Raw genomic sequence first — 17397 nt, 5'->3', positions numbered from 1 at the left:
AGGGCCCATATATTTAACAGATGCAGTACTGGTTTTCTTATTCATTCTTACTATCTAACAAGGTAACTAACCAAAGCTCAAGACACTGCAATTAAAAAGACCAGCAAATGAAGAAAAAATCTTAACAAACTTCACATGCACACAGCATTTAGACATGATGTGCTGCAATGTAAGAAAACCTAGCCAAAAGCAGAGACAGGCTGGGAAAAAAAACACCACTGAGTACAAAAGCTGCAAGTCACACAAAACACAACAGACAACAACAGATTTTTCCTGTGAACATGACAATGAACACACCCAAAGGCAACTGGTATTTGTTGCCATGGTTTTCCGTGTCGCTCCGCGTCATTCTGATTGCATGATTCAGATATCATTGCAGATACGTGCTGTTAATCTGATGCCTTTTACTGGTCAGTTAAAATAATGATACATCTGAATCATGCAATCAGAAACTTTTTAACTAAAATAAAACTTTATCTTGTTATTATTAAGTGAATTAAGTTGCTTTGTCACTATTTTGCATTGTGGTCTGTGCAACTTGCAGCGATACTGTTTGCTTGGTTTTTTTATACTGTGATATTGTTTTCAGCTAAGTAAACAGGATTCCCTCCTCCAGCTTTGCTTCAAATACATATTCTAAATCTCTAAGTAAAAGCAGAGTCCATGTAAACCACCACAGCTTTTCATGCAGGGCACAATATTTTAGACACGATAAGACTAGAGGTGGAGTTTTCATTTCAGGTCAACTGTTACAAGTATTCCTGTGGACATTTTTGTGTGTAAAGCTCTCTGTAATATCATGTTTATGCAGTTAACTAATAAAGCCTCCAAACATGAAAAAGCTCCATAGTAGACCTGTGTCAGCAGCCAGGGTTCTGTTAAGAGCAGCGAACAGTGGGTGGTATTGTGGGATTTATGCCGTTTTTTTTGTCCTGTATTTCATGAGAGGGTGTATAGCCTTGGGTGCGGCGCCACCACCCACAACTCATGTTCAAACCTGTTCCTCCAGGGCTGCAAAGGCCTCTTAAGTAATCATTCACTGAAAGAAAAAAATATCTTATTCCTTAGATAAATTACGCATGTTATACTTCAGTACACTCACTGACTCTCACACATATTAGCTTTGGCGTAAATTGCTCGATTATAATCCACAATACAACTATTTGAGTATTTAAATAAGACTGTATGTTGGAGTTGTTTGTTTTGTTTGTACTTTGTATGAACTTAAGGGCCATACTTTTGTTTTTTTGGAGAAGGTGAATTAAAAATGTTGGAAACTTGACATTTGCTGACATTTCATAGGAAAACATGACTTTCAAATCATTTTGTGAAAGAGGAACCCCTGCAGCTAGCGTGTACCTGGACTGAGGCAGGCTGGGGCCTGACAGAGAAATGTATATAATATTATGTAAGTTTTCTTCCTTGAACTCAAATTCCAACTTGTTTGCCTACAGAGTGCATGTATGTGCATATGTATGACTTAGGCAGGAACACACTAAAGCCTGGTTAAATGGATTGTCTAATCTGGAACAAAAGCCATGTCCCCATTTGGAAAATAAGCTGATTTTTGGATCCCTGGTTAGGGTTAGGGATTAGGGGGTTAGGCAAGTAGGGATTTAGGGTAGGTGTTTAGGAAATAAATACAAACCCTCTATCACAAATGCAGTCTATCAATGGCATGTTCAGGAACATTCCTGCAAGGGGTCATGTGTGAATGGGAGCAAGGAGTAATATTCATGGGAATCTTATACGCCAATATTTTTGCAGGTGATTTGATAACTAACATATATTGCAAGAACACTGACATCAGACAAAAACAGCTCCTCGATAGCCAAGTTCCAAAAAAATAATGCACTGTATATTTTCTGCTGCATAAATCTTGTCCCATCTTCTTCTTCTGTTGAGGTTAATTGACATCCATAAGTGTTGTATTATCGCCATCTGCTGGACAGTCCGTTGCCCCATCTATTCCTACATTACCATGGTATGGTGTAAGATGGAAATGTTACTGAATATACCGCATGTGTGAATATAGACATTATTAGTGGTGGGTAGTATCCAGTTATGGGAAGGTTATCCCAGTATTTCATTGGGAAGTATGTGTGAGAAAGTAAAAGGGGCTTAAGTCAATGTTAATTTACACAAAAGAATACTGGGTAAACAGTGCGTGTGTGTGTGTGTGTGTGCGCGCGCGCGCGCGCGTGCATCTGTTGACACTCCAGATTACATAACAGCAAGTCCCTCCAGGATGATTACAAATGTTTTCCCAACAGAGTCTTTACTTTTCATATATACATATATATATATATATTTCTAAAGTTAACCATTAGAGGATTAAAGTCCCCATTTTCCTGTTGAGTGTTTTAAAAGAACTGAAAGATGCACCAACTCATATGATACTTTATAATCCAACTAAAACACAAAGAGACACCATGTGAAGTACTGTTTGAAGAAGATTTATTGTTGAGCAAACAGGACTCCAGGTGTTGCTGCAGTGGCACACCAAAAAAAAGTTTTTTTTATGAAATACTCATGAAGACTTTGGTGACAGATTGACAGATTTTCATCTTACTTTACTGTTTGAGTACAGCAGGTTAAGCATAAGGGTTCGACATGGTGATGGTTTAGTTTTCCCACATGACTCCTGTCAGCAGTTTGCTTTTACACTAGTAGTGACAACAGTAGTGACAACAGTGCAGGACAAGATAGAACAGCAGAGGAAAACACATACAATAGTGCCACCTGCTGGCAAAACAAGTGTGGTGCAGTGAATACTGAACCACAGGCAGTGACTCAGACTCGATGACAGTAAAGACCTGAACAAAGACTCATCCATTAGCACCTCTTCATTCATGATATCTGAGGGAAAGGTGTTTACGCCTCTTACAGCAGAAACATTATTTGATGAAGGCAGCTTGGTGAAGGGATCATTAAGGAACAGAACAATTAAGCATAATAGGTATGCTTTTTCTTAACTTCCAAGACCAAAATCATCAATCAGACAAAAGAAGAACAAATCACTCTTCAGGCACAGCTTCAGCCTCCTCCTGCTCCTCTGTCTTCTCCTCAGCAGCATCTTCCTCAGTTGCTGTCTGCTGCTGCTCTTCCTGTTCTTTCTGCTCCTCGTTTTCCTCCACTTTCTTCTCCTCCTTCTTCTCCTCGGTCTTGATCACCACAGTTTCTGTCTTGGTGACTGTGGTGCTCTTCACTGTTGCTTCCTCAAGATCAGGGACAGAATTGGTGCTGGCCTTGACTCCACCGAAGGAGCAGCTGACGTAGGACGGGGTACGAGAGCTCTCTAGGGCATAGGCATTGTAGTTCACAGCTGCGCATTTAGAAGTAAAAGGCAATCATTGAAAAAATATTTATATTTGTTATATTTGGGTGTGCACATGTCTATGACAATCTGAATATATATATATAATGTTATATAATATATAATGCTGTACTTACAAGTCTGTTTAGAGATATTGGTCTTGATTCCAGTGGCTAACCTGGAGGGAAAAAATGATAAAGACAGGAACAAGCAGAAAACCATGAGACATATACAATAATCTTCTTGTAAACAAGACTTTTCATATCACCACCACATGGGTGTGCTGTCACAGCAACCTCTTACCTGTACTCCTCTCCTTCCAGCAGTTTCCTGTAGGTGGCGATTTCAATGTCCAGAGCCAGCTTCACATTCATCAGTTCCTGGTACTGGCGGACCTGAAGGGCCATATCCTGCTTGGCTCTCTGGAGAGCTTCCTCCAGGTCTCTGATGCGTAGTTTAGCGTCCTTCACTGCAAGCTCACCACGCTCCTCTGCCTCTGCGATTTGATTTTCCAAACTGTTTCTCTAAGAGAAGAAAGCAGAGTAAAGTATAGTACAAACATCCCAGTCCTTCTCAGGCCTTGTGCTACTAATACAGTTTCCTGAGTTATTGCTTAATATTAAGGAATAAAGAAGCTATTTAATCAAATAAAGAAATTAAATTAAATCCTATTACAGTAAAATGTGTCTAAATATACAAAATAAATATGTAGTTCTCACCTGTGCTTTAACCATGTCAATTTCAGACTGGAGCCTCAATATCCTGCGGTTCATTTCAGAGATCTCAGCCTTGGTTGACTTCAGGTCGTCACCATATCTGCCTGCGGACTGCTGCATCTCTGCATACTGGTACAGACAGGGACAATTCACATTGACACATCAAAATGCATCGTGAAAACTGCAAGTCTGTTGTCCCAACGTAAGTTGTTTATATTTGTTTTCAGCCTCAATTTTTGTCACGTTTTAATTTGACATGAATATCACAGTGTTCTCACCTTTGTCTGGTACCATGACTCAGCCTCGGCTCTGCTACGGTTGGCAATGTCTTCATACTGGGCACGCACTTCAGCAACGATGGCATCCATGTCAAGGTTACGGCTGTTGTCCATTTCTACCACAACAGATGTGTCCTTGATCTGGCTCTGCAGCTCATGGATTTCCTATGCAGGATAATACATAAACATAAGCAGAGAAGAAAAAAAGACATGGAAACACATCATTTTGAAAATGCCCATTGATAAGATGATGCATAGCTAAATCAGTTATTCATTTGCGTGCAACTGAAAAGTGAAATAAGTTTATTACTGCATCATAGATCTGCCTCAGGAACTCAATCTCATCAGAGAGCCCATCCAGTTTAGCTTCCAGCTCCACTTTGATCATGTACGCTGCGTCCGTGTCCTGCACAGGAACATTGGGAATATTCATTGATGCATGTAGCCCTGACCCTGAGGTACAATTCGCCATTGTGTGGGCTCATTGTGCTCGAAAACTAATTATAGTTTCAACTTTAAGAATATGTAGGAAAGCCCAAACAGACCTTCTTCATGAGGACAAAGTTGTTCTCACACTCATTGCGCTTATTGATCTCATCCTCATACCTGGAAAAAAAGAGAAATTTTAGATGTATAATTGCCTTTTAATTCAAAATGAATCATAATTTTGAATTGAAATTGAATTTTAATATCTGATCCACATGCAGGAAATATACATGTAGGCAGTTTTATCATATTTACATCCACTTATAACCTGCAATGGCATTATTTGGCATTTAGGGGTTGCAGACACAAGTTGTAAACAGAGCACTGAATTTCATGCTAGTCTACGACATCATCACCTTTTAAATTAAGTAAGTACTGGTGAACATGTTAGCCATCACTTGCCTGATTAAATATCCAGCAGATATGGATTAACATTGGAATCATACCCACATTGCTGCTAAGGACTCAGCCTACATGGGGCGCACTCTACCAGATAAGCTACCAGAGCGCTGCTTGTTATGTTTTTGGCCATGTGGCAAACATAGGTCCATACTTTGCTCTCCTGTCTATGTTGTGGTCGATGCTAACTGTTACTGTCACTAGATAGTCACAAACTTTGGCATGTGGTGTGGAGCAGGAAGTGTATTGTGGGTTTTATTGCTTTTTCAATGAAAACAATTGCCTTCTGTTGAAAATGACACTGATGGGAGTGGTGAGAGTGAATTAAATTTTGGGTTGCACAATCAAAGCAAAGAACTAAAATATATTCTAAAATACTCTCCAGAGTTGAGGGGAACAGTGTTCACATGACATGTATTTACTTTTTTTTCATAAGAATTTTAATAATAGTGCTAAAAGAACATTCAAATTAAGAAGATGCAATTTCCTCAAAAGAAAACCTGCATCTGGGAACAGATTTCAGTGAGTGGAAAGAAAACTGAGATTTGAATGAATGTGCAGACATCAAAATAATCTGTAGAGCTGAGGTAAACACCAGACTTTGCAACCATTCTCTGTGGATCTGTCACTATGAGCAACTCCTTTAATATACAAGCAGCAATTTGATCCATTGTTAATATAACAATGTCATTTAGCTGCTTTAAGAAGTTATGGTAAATCTGCAGGTTGAGTTCCTCTGTTCAACTCACTTGTTTTTGAAGTCTTCAACCAGACCTGTCATGTGATTCAGGTCAGACTCAAGTTTGACTTTTTCATGGCCCAAGTTGTCTAGCTGCTTACGCAAGTTGGCAATGTAGGCTTCAAACATGGCATCAATGTTGGAGCGAGATGTGGTCTGTTCCTGCACAAGTTTCCACTTGGTCTCAAGCATTTTGTTCTGCTGTTCCAGAAAGCGTACCTGCAGACAGAAGAATGATACAAAAATGACTGTGAGTGGATTGATAGTGAAAGATAGGGAAGTTGGTGGTGCATTTGTGTTCTCATTGCAAAATAAAATTCATAACTCCATAATGTATGGGGAGGGAGGTCAGTGAGATATATGTGGTGTGGACAGGAAAAGAATGCATGTAAAGAGATGGTAGGCGTGACTCAGAAAACATGAATGGATCCAATTGTTTGCTGATGGACAAAGAAGTGCATGAAGATCGACTGAAAGAAAAATGACTAATTGAACTTCTCCCACCTCAAACACACTCAAAATGTCACATCAATTACCTCACTCAGTTTTAACCCATGTACCACATTTCAACACAAAGAGGCACTGTTTCCCAATCTCCCCTTTGTAACTCTTCTATTGAGCGTCCTCACCCTGGATGGGGTCCTACAACCACTCAGCAAACACAATGAGAAACACACAGCAAGCTCTGTTTTACGACCTGCAGAATTAGTCTCAGTGTGATTGATTCGCAGCTTAACCTACATGGCTCCTCCTTAAACAAGAATGTTACAATGGCTGATAACTGCAGAATCAATGTCAGGTGGAGAGGAGTGGAAGCTTCTGTCTGATAAGATAACTGCTGTCAGGAATCTCTGTTTGATAGTGGGTACGTAATATTGCTGTCATTGAAAATTGCTTTATTGACTATTATACAGCCCTATAAAGTGGGTATTGTTCTGATCACTGATGGTGTTCGGTTGAGTTTTTTATTTACTAAAGTGATTTGATGACTGGCAGGTCTTCCTTTAAAAAACACATGCAGCTGTCTAGAGCGCCACCCAATGGGGGAGGGTGGGTATCAAAAAAAGTGCATTTGGAGAGCATTAGAGTAAGACCCAGGAGTGCACAGGGGCACAGAATTTAGAACAAGCAGAAGACAAAATCCTCACATTCTCCATTCTCTCTGTTATTTGTTATTTGTTATTTATTGCTATTGATTGTTAGCTAAATTGTTTATTTGTGTTGATTTCTCATCCATGCTCTTGTATTGTGTTGTTGTAAGTTGTAAATATTATAAATACCAAATATAAGATTCTAATAATATTTCCTTGTGTGTGTGTGTGTGTGTGTGTGTGTGTGTGTGTGTGTGTGTGTATGTCGGGGATTATGGGCAAGGCACCAAATGTGCTATGTCCAATGCTGTTTATTATTATTGTTTGTTAGCAGAGCTGTTCAGCTTTGTTGATGTCTCACTAGCTCTTTTTGTTGTAAGTGACACATAGAATTTAAAGAAAAAGGTAATCATAATCCTAATCATAATATTAACAATAAGAATACCACACTGGATCTACCCCATTCAATATATAACAAGTTTGTCTCATTCAAACCTTCCCCAACCACACCCACTCTTTTTTTTCTCCTGTAAGTGTTTGTACAGGCTGTAATTATGCAGGAAATTTGAAAATAGCACAAAACACAAGATTTTGCAAAACAAGAATGCAAGAGGACACCTGGCACTTAACCCACTTTCATAACAACCAAATCTCTTTTTGTTCAGGATATTGCTCACATTGGGATGCAGATCAAGTGAAATTGTTCTGTTCCTCATCACAGCCCTGTATGTTCTGTGTATCCAGCTTGATCCTGTTATCTGAGCTCTGTGATCTCACCTGAGAGTGAAAACATGTGAGGAAGTTAAGCCATTACTCAGAACAGCCTGTATACTCCGCTGTATCTCTGTGCATGGCTTTTAGCAGGCTGCACATTGTTATATATACAGGGATTTTATTATATTCACAAGAATTGCCTCAAGGATGATTCATTGTGAAATCAGACCTCTTTCACCTTGAGCTATTTTGGCTTGCAATACACTAATTTCCGCTGACTTTCCTGGGTTATTTTTCTATTCTGTGTGGGATTTAACAGCTTCCCCCCTGCAGCCACAGAAACCAACACAACATCAGAAACAAAAAAGCGATGAAGCAGCATACTGTATGTTTGTTTCTATTGTTGCAATGCTCCACATTTAGTTTTAAATATCACAATAGACAAAATGTCCCCTTATCTCATCTCAGTCTTAAGTTGACTGACCTTGTCAATGAAGCAAGCAAAGCGGTTGTTCAGGGTCTTGATCTGCTCCTTCTCCTGGGTGCGGACAGCCTGGATGTCGGGGTCAATCTCCAGGTTCAGGGGGGTCAGCAGGCTCTTGTTCACAGTCACTGCTGTGATGGGGGTCACCACTTCATTGGCCATGCCACCTCCCATACCTCCACCAAAGCCCACATAGCCAAACTCTATTCCGCCTCCTCTTTGTCCAGACCCCCCAGCAATATACCCACCGGCTACTTTAAAACCCCCAGCACCCACAGCAGCCCCACTGCTGCCCAGTCCCCCATAGGAGCTGCGGACAGCATAGCTCTGCCTGCCACTACCCATACCAGAGCCCCCGTAGCCAGAGAAGGAGCGGCTGCTGAAGCCGTGGGATGGGCTCCTCTGGGAGGACACAGTGGAGAAGGTGGTGGTCTTCACAGCTCTGACAGACATGGTCACAGAGGGAGTCTGTAGCACTGAGGTGGTGAGAGAGGAGAGACTCTGCTGAGGGAAGGAGAGTCAGGCAGATAGACACTCCCTGGTCCCTGGTGCTATTTATCAGAGCAGGGGAGGGACCCCGCGAGGTGCGATTGGCTGGTGTCCTTGGCAGGGGAGTGAAGGATGAGGAAGGGGGGGATGTAAGGGAGGAAAACCGTGTCGTGTTACACATTTACAGTGTGTTGGAGAGAGTACAAGAATTACATAATAGTCACTCTGCCAGTTTCTGTAAAACTACTGCAGAAACACTGGACGACTTTGACTAACTTTTTATTCTGAAATGACATTTTCCAAACATAAACCGTTGCTTTACATGATTACATAGCAAACACTCCCAGATCATTTTGCATCCATAGAAACATACTGTACTTCAAACAGACACTACATCTTACTTCCATCATCTGTGCACAAACATGCACACAAACACACATACACGCAACACCCCAATATAAAGTCAAACCTTGGGTATAATGAACAGGCACATAATTTTACGACCTCCTCTTCTACTTTACAACATTTCTCATAGACGTGACATATTGCAAAGTAAATTGTAGTTGCCCAGTGTGATGTGCTATATGTGTTGTGTGAGCAGTGACTGTATGTCTCATAATTTTAGGAGAACCTGATTTGCCCACTTTATATGTTCCTCTATCTATAAGTGTTGTTTAAGAGGTTGTTTTTTTTTAGCAGGAAAGTTGCAACAAATCCTTGCATGAAACTAAAAAATGATTGAAATAGTTATAAAAAAAAAAAAAACTAAGTTCACTTTTGCAGGTAGTGCACATTGCATACATGTAAGGTGCAGTGTGGCAGATGTTTCCATGTGATCAATGGACCAAACCAGGCTATGCACACACATACACACACACACACACACACACACACACACACACACACACAGACACACTCAAGGACTATTGATGAGCATTCCTCCCATATCGGCCTGGTGGAGAGCAAACAGTGTCTTTGTCTTTTACTGGACCTACCTTAGTGTTAAACATCTTTCCCAACCCAAAAAAAACATAACATAAAAATGCTGACACTAGATAGATAGATAGATAGATAGATAGATAGACTAATTGTTTTTGTGTATATTCTTTTCTATGGTTGCACATATTAAAGATCAAAACACAGTTTTTGATCAGACCTTATCATTTCATAACACTCTTATTCAAATCATGAACCTAACCATCATCTGAAACTGTGGAAATCATGATTCATTTGACGCTGGGCAGATTTATGACTCATGATCTTTTCTGAGCAGTTTGATGACTGTTGCCTAATTTTCAACAGAAGAAACCCCTTGCTCCCTCAACAATCATTTTCACCACACCCCTCCTTCTTTTGTTTCAAGATTTATGAAGGAAAAAAAAACTCCCACAGTACTGTGCTGTGGAAACTAAACATGGAACGGCAAAAGGGGCACATGTTGTGGAAAGTTAACAACCTGAAAGGGACTCTCAGGCTTTAGACCAATCAAAAACTGCCTGTTTTGCTTGGCATGTCTCAAATAGTGACGTGACTCTTCACAATGGAGCTGCTGTGCTAAACTTGGAGGCAACCATATATGTACAAGTCAACCAGTTTTTTGTTGTTTCATTAAGTCAGCCTCTCCAACAAATACATCAGCAGATGAACAAAGCTTTATTTATTGCGTGATGACTCAAACTGAATCAAGTTAAGTGTATTTGCTCTTGATAAGAGGATTCTTCATTCTTTGTGCATGAGAAGATGGTAATTTAAGAAGCTAACCCCCTGACCTGAAGTCTCTTAAGAGGCCAGTGATGTCTTCGTTTGTATGAAGCTGCTATATGACACATCAAGTTAGGAATGTGCTGAGAGAAACACATACATGCTACAAGACAGAGGGGAGTGGTGGAGAGAAAAGATGAGCAAGCAGGGGGCATGAGAAGACAATTAGCAAAGATAAGAAACAAACCTATTTCACAATGAATGACAGATTAAGATGTTCAGAATGGGTTGAGAATCATAACGATTAATCTTAAACTGGCTAAGGGTGATGACTTTGCTTCTGCATGCATCTTCACATTATAGTATGGCTATAATTATATAATGACCTTGATGCATGCAATGCTTTGTGGACAATATAAACAATCCAAAAATGAAATCAAGTTAAAGGCAAGGCAAGTTTATACAGCACCATTCAGACACAATGCAATTTAAAGTGCTTTACAGGGGGCAAATTACAGATTGTATACATAATGGACATAGCTACCACGATGTGATTCATTGTTTTGTTGACTGCATAGCGCAGTTGAAACCTTGATTTTGGCATTTTGGCCGTCAGCATCTTGTTTTTTTGGAGGCAGAAGTGACCATATTTGGACAAGAGGTTGGCACTTTGGAGGAGCGAGGAGTCGATCTGACTCACGCACTGTATAACGGCGCCTCACAGAAGCTCTGAGCAGCCCCATCCTTAATAACTTTGGGCCTCAATAAAATGGAAATAGGTGAATTATGTAAAAAAAAAAATGCACCCCCATTCAGTTATCATGGATGTTGAATTTAGCTATATTGACCACAACAATTTTTTTGTACAAGGCTGTAAAGTTGTTTATTTATGCTGTAAGTTTGGGTATTTTAACATTAGTGTCTATTGGGATTTATTCTGTCTTGGAGCCAGGCTCAATTAGCCATTCGAGGAATGGCAGTTTTTGGCACTTCACTGTTGGCTTTTTCATTTTCAGCCTTCGATGTTGCTGCTTGGGGTGAATTAGCCTTTAGCACAGCAAAGGAATGACCTGCCCTACTCTCCCTTTAACTGGCTACCTGTTGCCTTCAATAGCTGGATTAGTAAGGTTTAAGTAAGAGTACTGGGGTTGTTTAGGATTATTTTAAGAATGTAAGGGTGAGCCAATAAGAGGCTGAGTAAAGCCTGATATATACTGTGCGATTTTGGGCCGTCCCAGACAAAAGATGTCTGACATGAAAAAAACATATTGATAACTTTGGTTGTGGCCCTAACACAAATGGCCCCTCCAATCAGTAAGAGAGCTTTAAGGATGGCAGTTGTCAAGGTCTTAAGATCAAAGACAGCCTGGGATAAATTTCTAACAGTGTCAGAAACCAACCATAACCATCTCACTGTGTGATTGCTATGTCTACTAACCAACCAATAGAAATGCAGCATTAAATGATGCATTAATTAGTACGACTAGTGAATACTAAATGTTAGTCAATGTTAACACTTACTTCGAGCTCTTGTTGCAAAATTGGCATGTCAAGTTGGCCTCTTTTCCACAGCTACCACCGCTTCCACATTCTCCTCCTCTTATTCTTTAGACTTTTTTTTGACACGCATGTATGCCACTATAGCAAGGGCTCGTTTTCATTTCCTATGAAATGCAAATTTTTCTTACAGGGACATAGAAATACTCTAAATATAATAAATAAATAAAAAAAACATTAATATTCCATTCAAAGACAATGAATAGATTGGGGGGAAAACATAGACAAATGACAAGCAAACAAGTAAAGGTGTGAAAATAAATAGTTGCAGATTAAAGAAAAAGTTGTGTTAAAAAGCCACAGTAAGGAATATTGTTTCAAGCCCTGTATGAATGAGTTAAAAGTTCTAGCAGACCTCAGGTATTCAGGTAACTTGTTCAACAGGTGAGGAGCATAGAAACTAAATGCTGCTTTAGCTTGTTTGGTTTTGATCCTTGGAATACTGTGTAAAACTTTTCAAGATAACCTGAGGGGCAGGGATGGTTGGTATCGGTGGTTTGTATCACAGTAAATCAGAAATGTATTAAAGCCCGAGACCAGAGTTAAAGGCTGAAATTGAGGGAAAAGTCGTAAAAACAGAACAGGGAAATGCAAGTTAAAGGGAAAGACAAACACCATAAAAGCCTGTCTGTAAGAGAGTATTTTAAGAGGTGATGGTATCATCTTAAAGCTGGACTTTGCTGTGATGAGAAGGACTCGGCCTAGCCCTTAATACTATCAGTAGAATCGGTTATAAAACTCCCTTCCTGCTTCGCCCTGTGATGCCTGTTCAAACAGAAAATCTCAGGCACAGGCATGAAGAAAATTCACACAGAAGCAGGGTGCATGGAGTTAAACAATGGGAGCACACATGAACTCATTGTAACATGTCAGGGAAAAAGGTACAGAACATGCAGTTCTGTGTACTTCCTCGCTCTTCTTTCACTTCAGAGGGATTGTTCGCTTTGAGACTCACGCCCCCTGGTGTCTGAAGGATGGAGGTGTATGTTTTCAGTTGAGGAATTGCAATGGAGGAGTGGCATGATTTCGTCACACATTATTGTCTCTGTTACTCACTGACTATGAGCTTATCTGCTGCATGAAAAATGATCACGCTAGAGGATGCTGCTGATTTGTTAACCACACTCAAGGCATGACTCTGGGGATGGCAGTGTTATCCAGTCAGTCCACTTATTTGTTCCAGATGGAAAATTCTTGTACTATTAGATGGATTGCAAGGAAAAGTTACATTCATAGTCCACATGGATGAAACCAACTGACTCTGATGACCCCCCTGATGTTTCCTCTGGCACACTCATGAGGTTGACTTTTATGATTCAGACAAGCAGCAACCTTTGGGGCTGGAAAATAAAGCCAACACGAAGGTACAAAAACTACAGTTCCTCAAATGACCACTTGAAGCTCGTTCAAAAAATAAGACAATACTTGCAGAACAGCAATTTACTTCAGCCTCAACTATTTTATATTTAGTGATAATTAGCAAATGTAGTGTTAGTAGGCTAAACTAAGATGGTGAACCTTGTAAACCTGCTTAACATCATCATGTCATCATTGTAATTGTGTGCATGTCAGCATGCTGATGTGAGCTTTTAGCTCAAAGCACTGCTGTTCCAAATAACTGTATCCAGATGTTGTCTTGTGCTGTGCACCAGTTCTTAACTAAATGTGCTTTTTTACATAGCAAAGGTGTCAAAAAACACAGTATGTCATGAGTTATTTAGCTTTTTACACATTTGACATATATCTGTGTAATTACTATACTTAAAAGATAAATCTGACATTTCAGATTTGTTTAAATCCGTCAGTGTAACTTGTCAGTTGTGCACCCATGAGAAACTGGAGAATAGGTGACTCAGCTGTAATTGTTCTAACTCACTGCTCCTTTTATGTCTTCCTGTGAAATGTCTTTGTGCTAGAAATGGACATGACATCCCACAGAGAAAATGTCTCTTAGTCGATACATTTCACTAACCTCTGATGTGTGACCCCAACACTTTGCCAACACTCCTGGCCATAAAACCAGAATATAAATGCACATTTTTTAAAAATGCTTCTTTTGGTGCCTTTTTAGCATCTTGTGTGGGTCAGTGAGGGCATGATCCAGAGAGGAAGGGAGGATGTAAGAAAGAAAGTGAGTGTGAGTGTATTACACTCAAATGTGTGTCTGCATTCCTTCTTGCATCTGTCAGGGTGCACACAATCATATGCATAAATATGCATATGCAATTATGCAAATACATACTTTTGACTTAGTATATAAGTATGTGAGAAGTCTCACTGTGCACTGCAGCTGTGCGAAAGGAAACCGGAGAGAAGGAGGGAGGGAAGTAAGGTTCATTCAAGGCCACGCTAGGCTGAGAGCGGTAATAATCTGAGAGTTGTCCAAGATTTGTGAAGCTCATAAACTCCTGCAGTAGTTTCCAGATTCCTGCTGTGTGTTACTATGACTCACAGACTCCAGCTTCTCTTCTGTTACTCTTTTTTTCTGCTTTATCTGAGAAAGAGGTGTGCAATTTAGAGGAGATTATTGTATGCAGGAAAATAAAATCTGGGGAGTTAACATTCAACAAAAGGAAAATCCAGATATGTGCCAAAAATATATACCAGATATGTTCTATAAAACTATGTCTTTAAGGTACGCCCCTGTTGCTGTTTGACAATTTCTTGTTGCTTTTGTGTGTGTGTGTGTGTGTGTGTGTGTGTGTGTGTGTGTGTGTGTGTGTGCGTGCGTGTGTGTGTGTGTGTGTGTGTCCAGGCGAGTGAGGCAAAATGTTGCCAACACACTTTCTAACAAACAGACAAACAGTGGTGACTGTCATGTGGTATGAGTCACACTGATATAATTCATCGTTCCTCTTTATATATGCCTGTCCTCGTCACAGTTGAGGCTCAGAGTTTCCTTTGCTTTTTACTCTATATGCTGTTTTTCCCTACCTAATGAAAAAGATTAGTGAAGAAATGAACAGCAAGGGGCTGGTGTGAAGTGTAAGAAACACTGAAACTTGATCAACCATGAAGGTGAGGTAAGATCAGGAGAGAAAGGAACTAGGTTGTATAAAGCTCAGGAGGGTGTTTGAGCCTTTGCCTGTTTCCCCTGGGGGGAGGTTCAAGGTTTTTGTTATCCAGCTCTCTGGGGCCCAGTGTAAAAATCCACCCTGACCACAACTCCTCTTTAAACTTATATGAACCTTTCCAAGATTCTGCTAGAACAATGCATGTTGAAGCTGGGTTTTTTAGGTAAATGAGTTTCTCCCACTGTTTGCTGCCCTGTCTTTTAGTAATCATGTTCATATACAACTAATCTGAAATTGCAAAAAAGGGAATTTTAAAGGGAAACATCATGCCAAGCAGCCAAATTTTCTGTTAACATGAGGAAATGCTGCTGTTTAACGTACATGCACAAGTCATAAAAATGTTGATACTCAATGTATTATCCGATTGTTCACTGACAACATGTTTCAGTTGTTTTCTGCAAAACAGACAATCTAGCAATACAGTGTATATGTTACGCCCTACCCTTGGGCCTATGGGGGGAACAACACTCCACCACTGACCCAAAATACTCACATTAGACCAGTGGTGGATGAAGTATCTGAAATCCACACTTGAGTAAAAGTACAGATATCTCACCAGAAAATAACTCTGGTGGTAGTTTAAGTCACCTATTTAAAATACTGCTTGAGTAAAAGTCTTAAAGTAACTTATATTTACTGTACACTAGTATCAAAAGTAATATGATATTAAATGTACTTAAGAATTAAAAGTAAAAGTATAAGTAAGAGCTGTTAATAAAAAATAAGCATTATTTTGAGAATTCTGAAGTTTATTTCTTCATAACATACACAAAACTAGGTCTGTTTTACAACTTAAAAGGATTTAATCAAAATGCAGTTTTCCCATTTCTTCATTTGTTCATCTGTCCTTTCCCCCCTTCCTTCCATTTTTTGTAAGCTTAGGGGAAATGTAGTGGAGTAAAAGTGCACATTTTATAAAGGAAACTATCTGTACATAACTTGACAAACTCAGGTTATGTACAGAGACTCGGAAAAATATAAATAAGAACTCTAATGAAGCATTATTACTTTGTTACATTACACCACTGCATAAGACACTTTTAAAACAATAAAACCCATGGGGATTATCAACAAAAACATGCAAAAAAATACAATATAAATGCCAGGCAGAGTGACACAAACACTCTCCACATTAGAAGTCTCTCTCCTCTGCTGCTGAGCTCTTAAGCAGCTGCACCTCGCCAAGCAAAGCACCTCATTAGGTGATGCAACACACCTGTGCAGAGCTGCAGGAGAGAAAATGGACAACATCAAGGGGATATACACACACACACACATACACACATACATATACAGTTGTAGACATGCACTGGTAGGAACTACACAGGCAGAAATAATGGGTTTGTTGTGATGATATTGGTGTTATATGAAGCTAGAAGACCTGAGGAATCCAGTGTTATGTCATCCAGTAATAAAGTTTTGCTAATTTCTCAGAGATGGGGGCTGAATAACATTCCAAAGTTCAGCTAAATTTTGAAATTTTGGATGGAAAAATGGCATGGTTATTTCACATGGGTTTCTTGACCTCTGACCTCAAGATTTCTGAATAAAAACGGGTTCCATAGATACTGATGAATCTCCCCTTTACAGAAATGCCCACTTTATGTTTGTCCCATGCAGTTCTTTGCTGTCATTTGATTGCAATTTAAGGCAATCTGGTAAGAATTGCTTTACCTTGTCAATATGGACAGATAATGAGGTGGATTGCAAAGATAATGGAAAACATGTGCAGAATGCAGCACAATGTTAACAATGTTATTTCCACCAAAATACGCAATTTAGCAATACATTATCTACTCAGTGACTCTTGTGCCCCACCTTTGGGCTGCTCTATGTGATGAACAACACTCAACCACTGACCCAAAATAATAAAACATCTTCAAATCCCAGGTAGAGAGGCAGCAAGACTCTCTCCTCTGTTGTCAATGTGTTCTCATCTCAGGTCGTCACATTGGAGGTTTGAGATCAGGCTGCTGCTGCTGGAGGAGGAGCTCTTAAGCAGCTCCTTCAGCTGGCTAAGCACATCATTAGGTGATACAGCACACCTGGGAAGAACCGCAGGAGAGAAAAGGGACAACATTTCAGAACATATACAGCTGTAACAATGAACAATATTTTTATTATTTTTCTTTTTAATATTTAACAGAAATAATGATCATTCCCCAGCCTTAACCAGAGTGCATTTGATGGCCAAAATCTAACCATAGACAAGTCTCAATGCAAACCCAAAGTTTTGGTGACTAGATCATGCACTTTGTATAACCCCCCCATCCTCCCCAACCACCACCTCACAAACCTTATGCGGTCAAAAAATGTTCTGTTTCATTGCCTGAAAGAAAGGTTGTCTCCAAAC

General features: G+C 39.8%; 1 protein-coding gene across 1 annotated transcript; it reads right to left on the bottom strand.

The window, feature by feature from the left end:
* Positions 1-2450: 2450 nt before the first annotated feature.
* On the bottom strand, positions 2451-8772 carry LOC121954079 (keratin, type II cytoskeletal 8-like). Its single transcript, XM_042501404.1, has 9 exons — positions 8224-8772; positions 5945-6153; positions 4856-4916; positions 4621-4716; positions 4311-4475; positions 4036-4161; positions 3620-3840; positions 3454-3494; positions 2451-3325 (listed from the first exon to the last, which is right to left on the bottom strand). Exons 1-9 carry the CDS (start codon positions 8674-8676, stop codon positions 3018-3020), a joined length of 1680 nt encoding a protein of 559 aa, XP_042357338.1. The 5' UTR covers positions 8677-8772; the 3' UTR covers positions 2451-3017.
* Positions 8773-17397: the final 8625 nt, after the last annotated feature.

Source organism: Plectropomus leopardus, chromosome 2 (assembly GCF_008729295.1).
Source record: "Plectropomus leopardus isolate mb chromosome 2, YSFRI_Pleo_2.0, whole genome shotgun sequence".
NCBI lineage: Eukaryota > Metazoa > Chordata > Actinopteri > Perciformes > Serranidae > Plectropomus > Plectropomus leopardus.
The sequence above is the reverse complement of the archived record's forward strand: the minus strand, read 5'-3'. Positions and strand labels throughout refer to the sequence as shown.

What these genes read in the sequence shown, in the direction of transcription:
- LOC121954079 (XM_042501404.1), bottom strand. Translation starts at nt 8,676, where the DNA reads ATGTCTGTCAGAGCTGTGAAGACCACCACCTTCTCCACTGTGTCCTCC. An exon ending in TTGCTTGCTTCATTGACAAG is followed by an intron (nt 6,154 to 8,223) that starts GTCAGTCAACTT and finishes TTCTGTCTGCAG; the next exon opens with GTACGCTTTCTGGAACAGCA. An exon ending in TGAGGCAGATCTATGATGCA is followed by an intron (nt 4,476 to 4,620) that starts GTAATAAACTTA and finishes TATCCTGCATAG; the next exon opens with GAAATCCATGAGCTGCAGAG.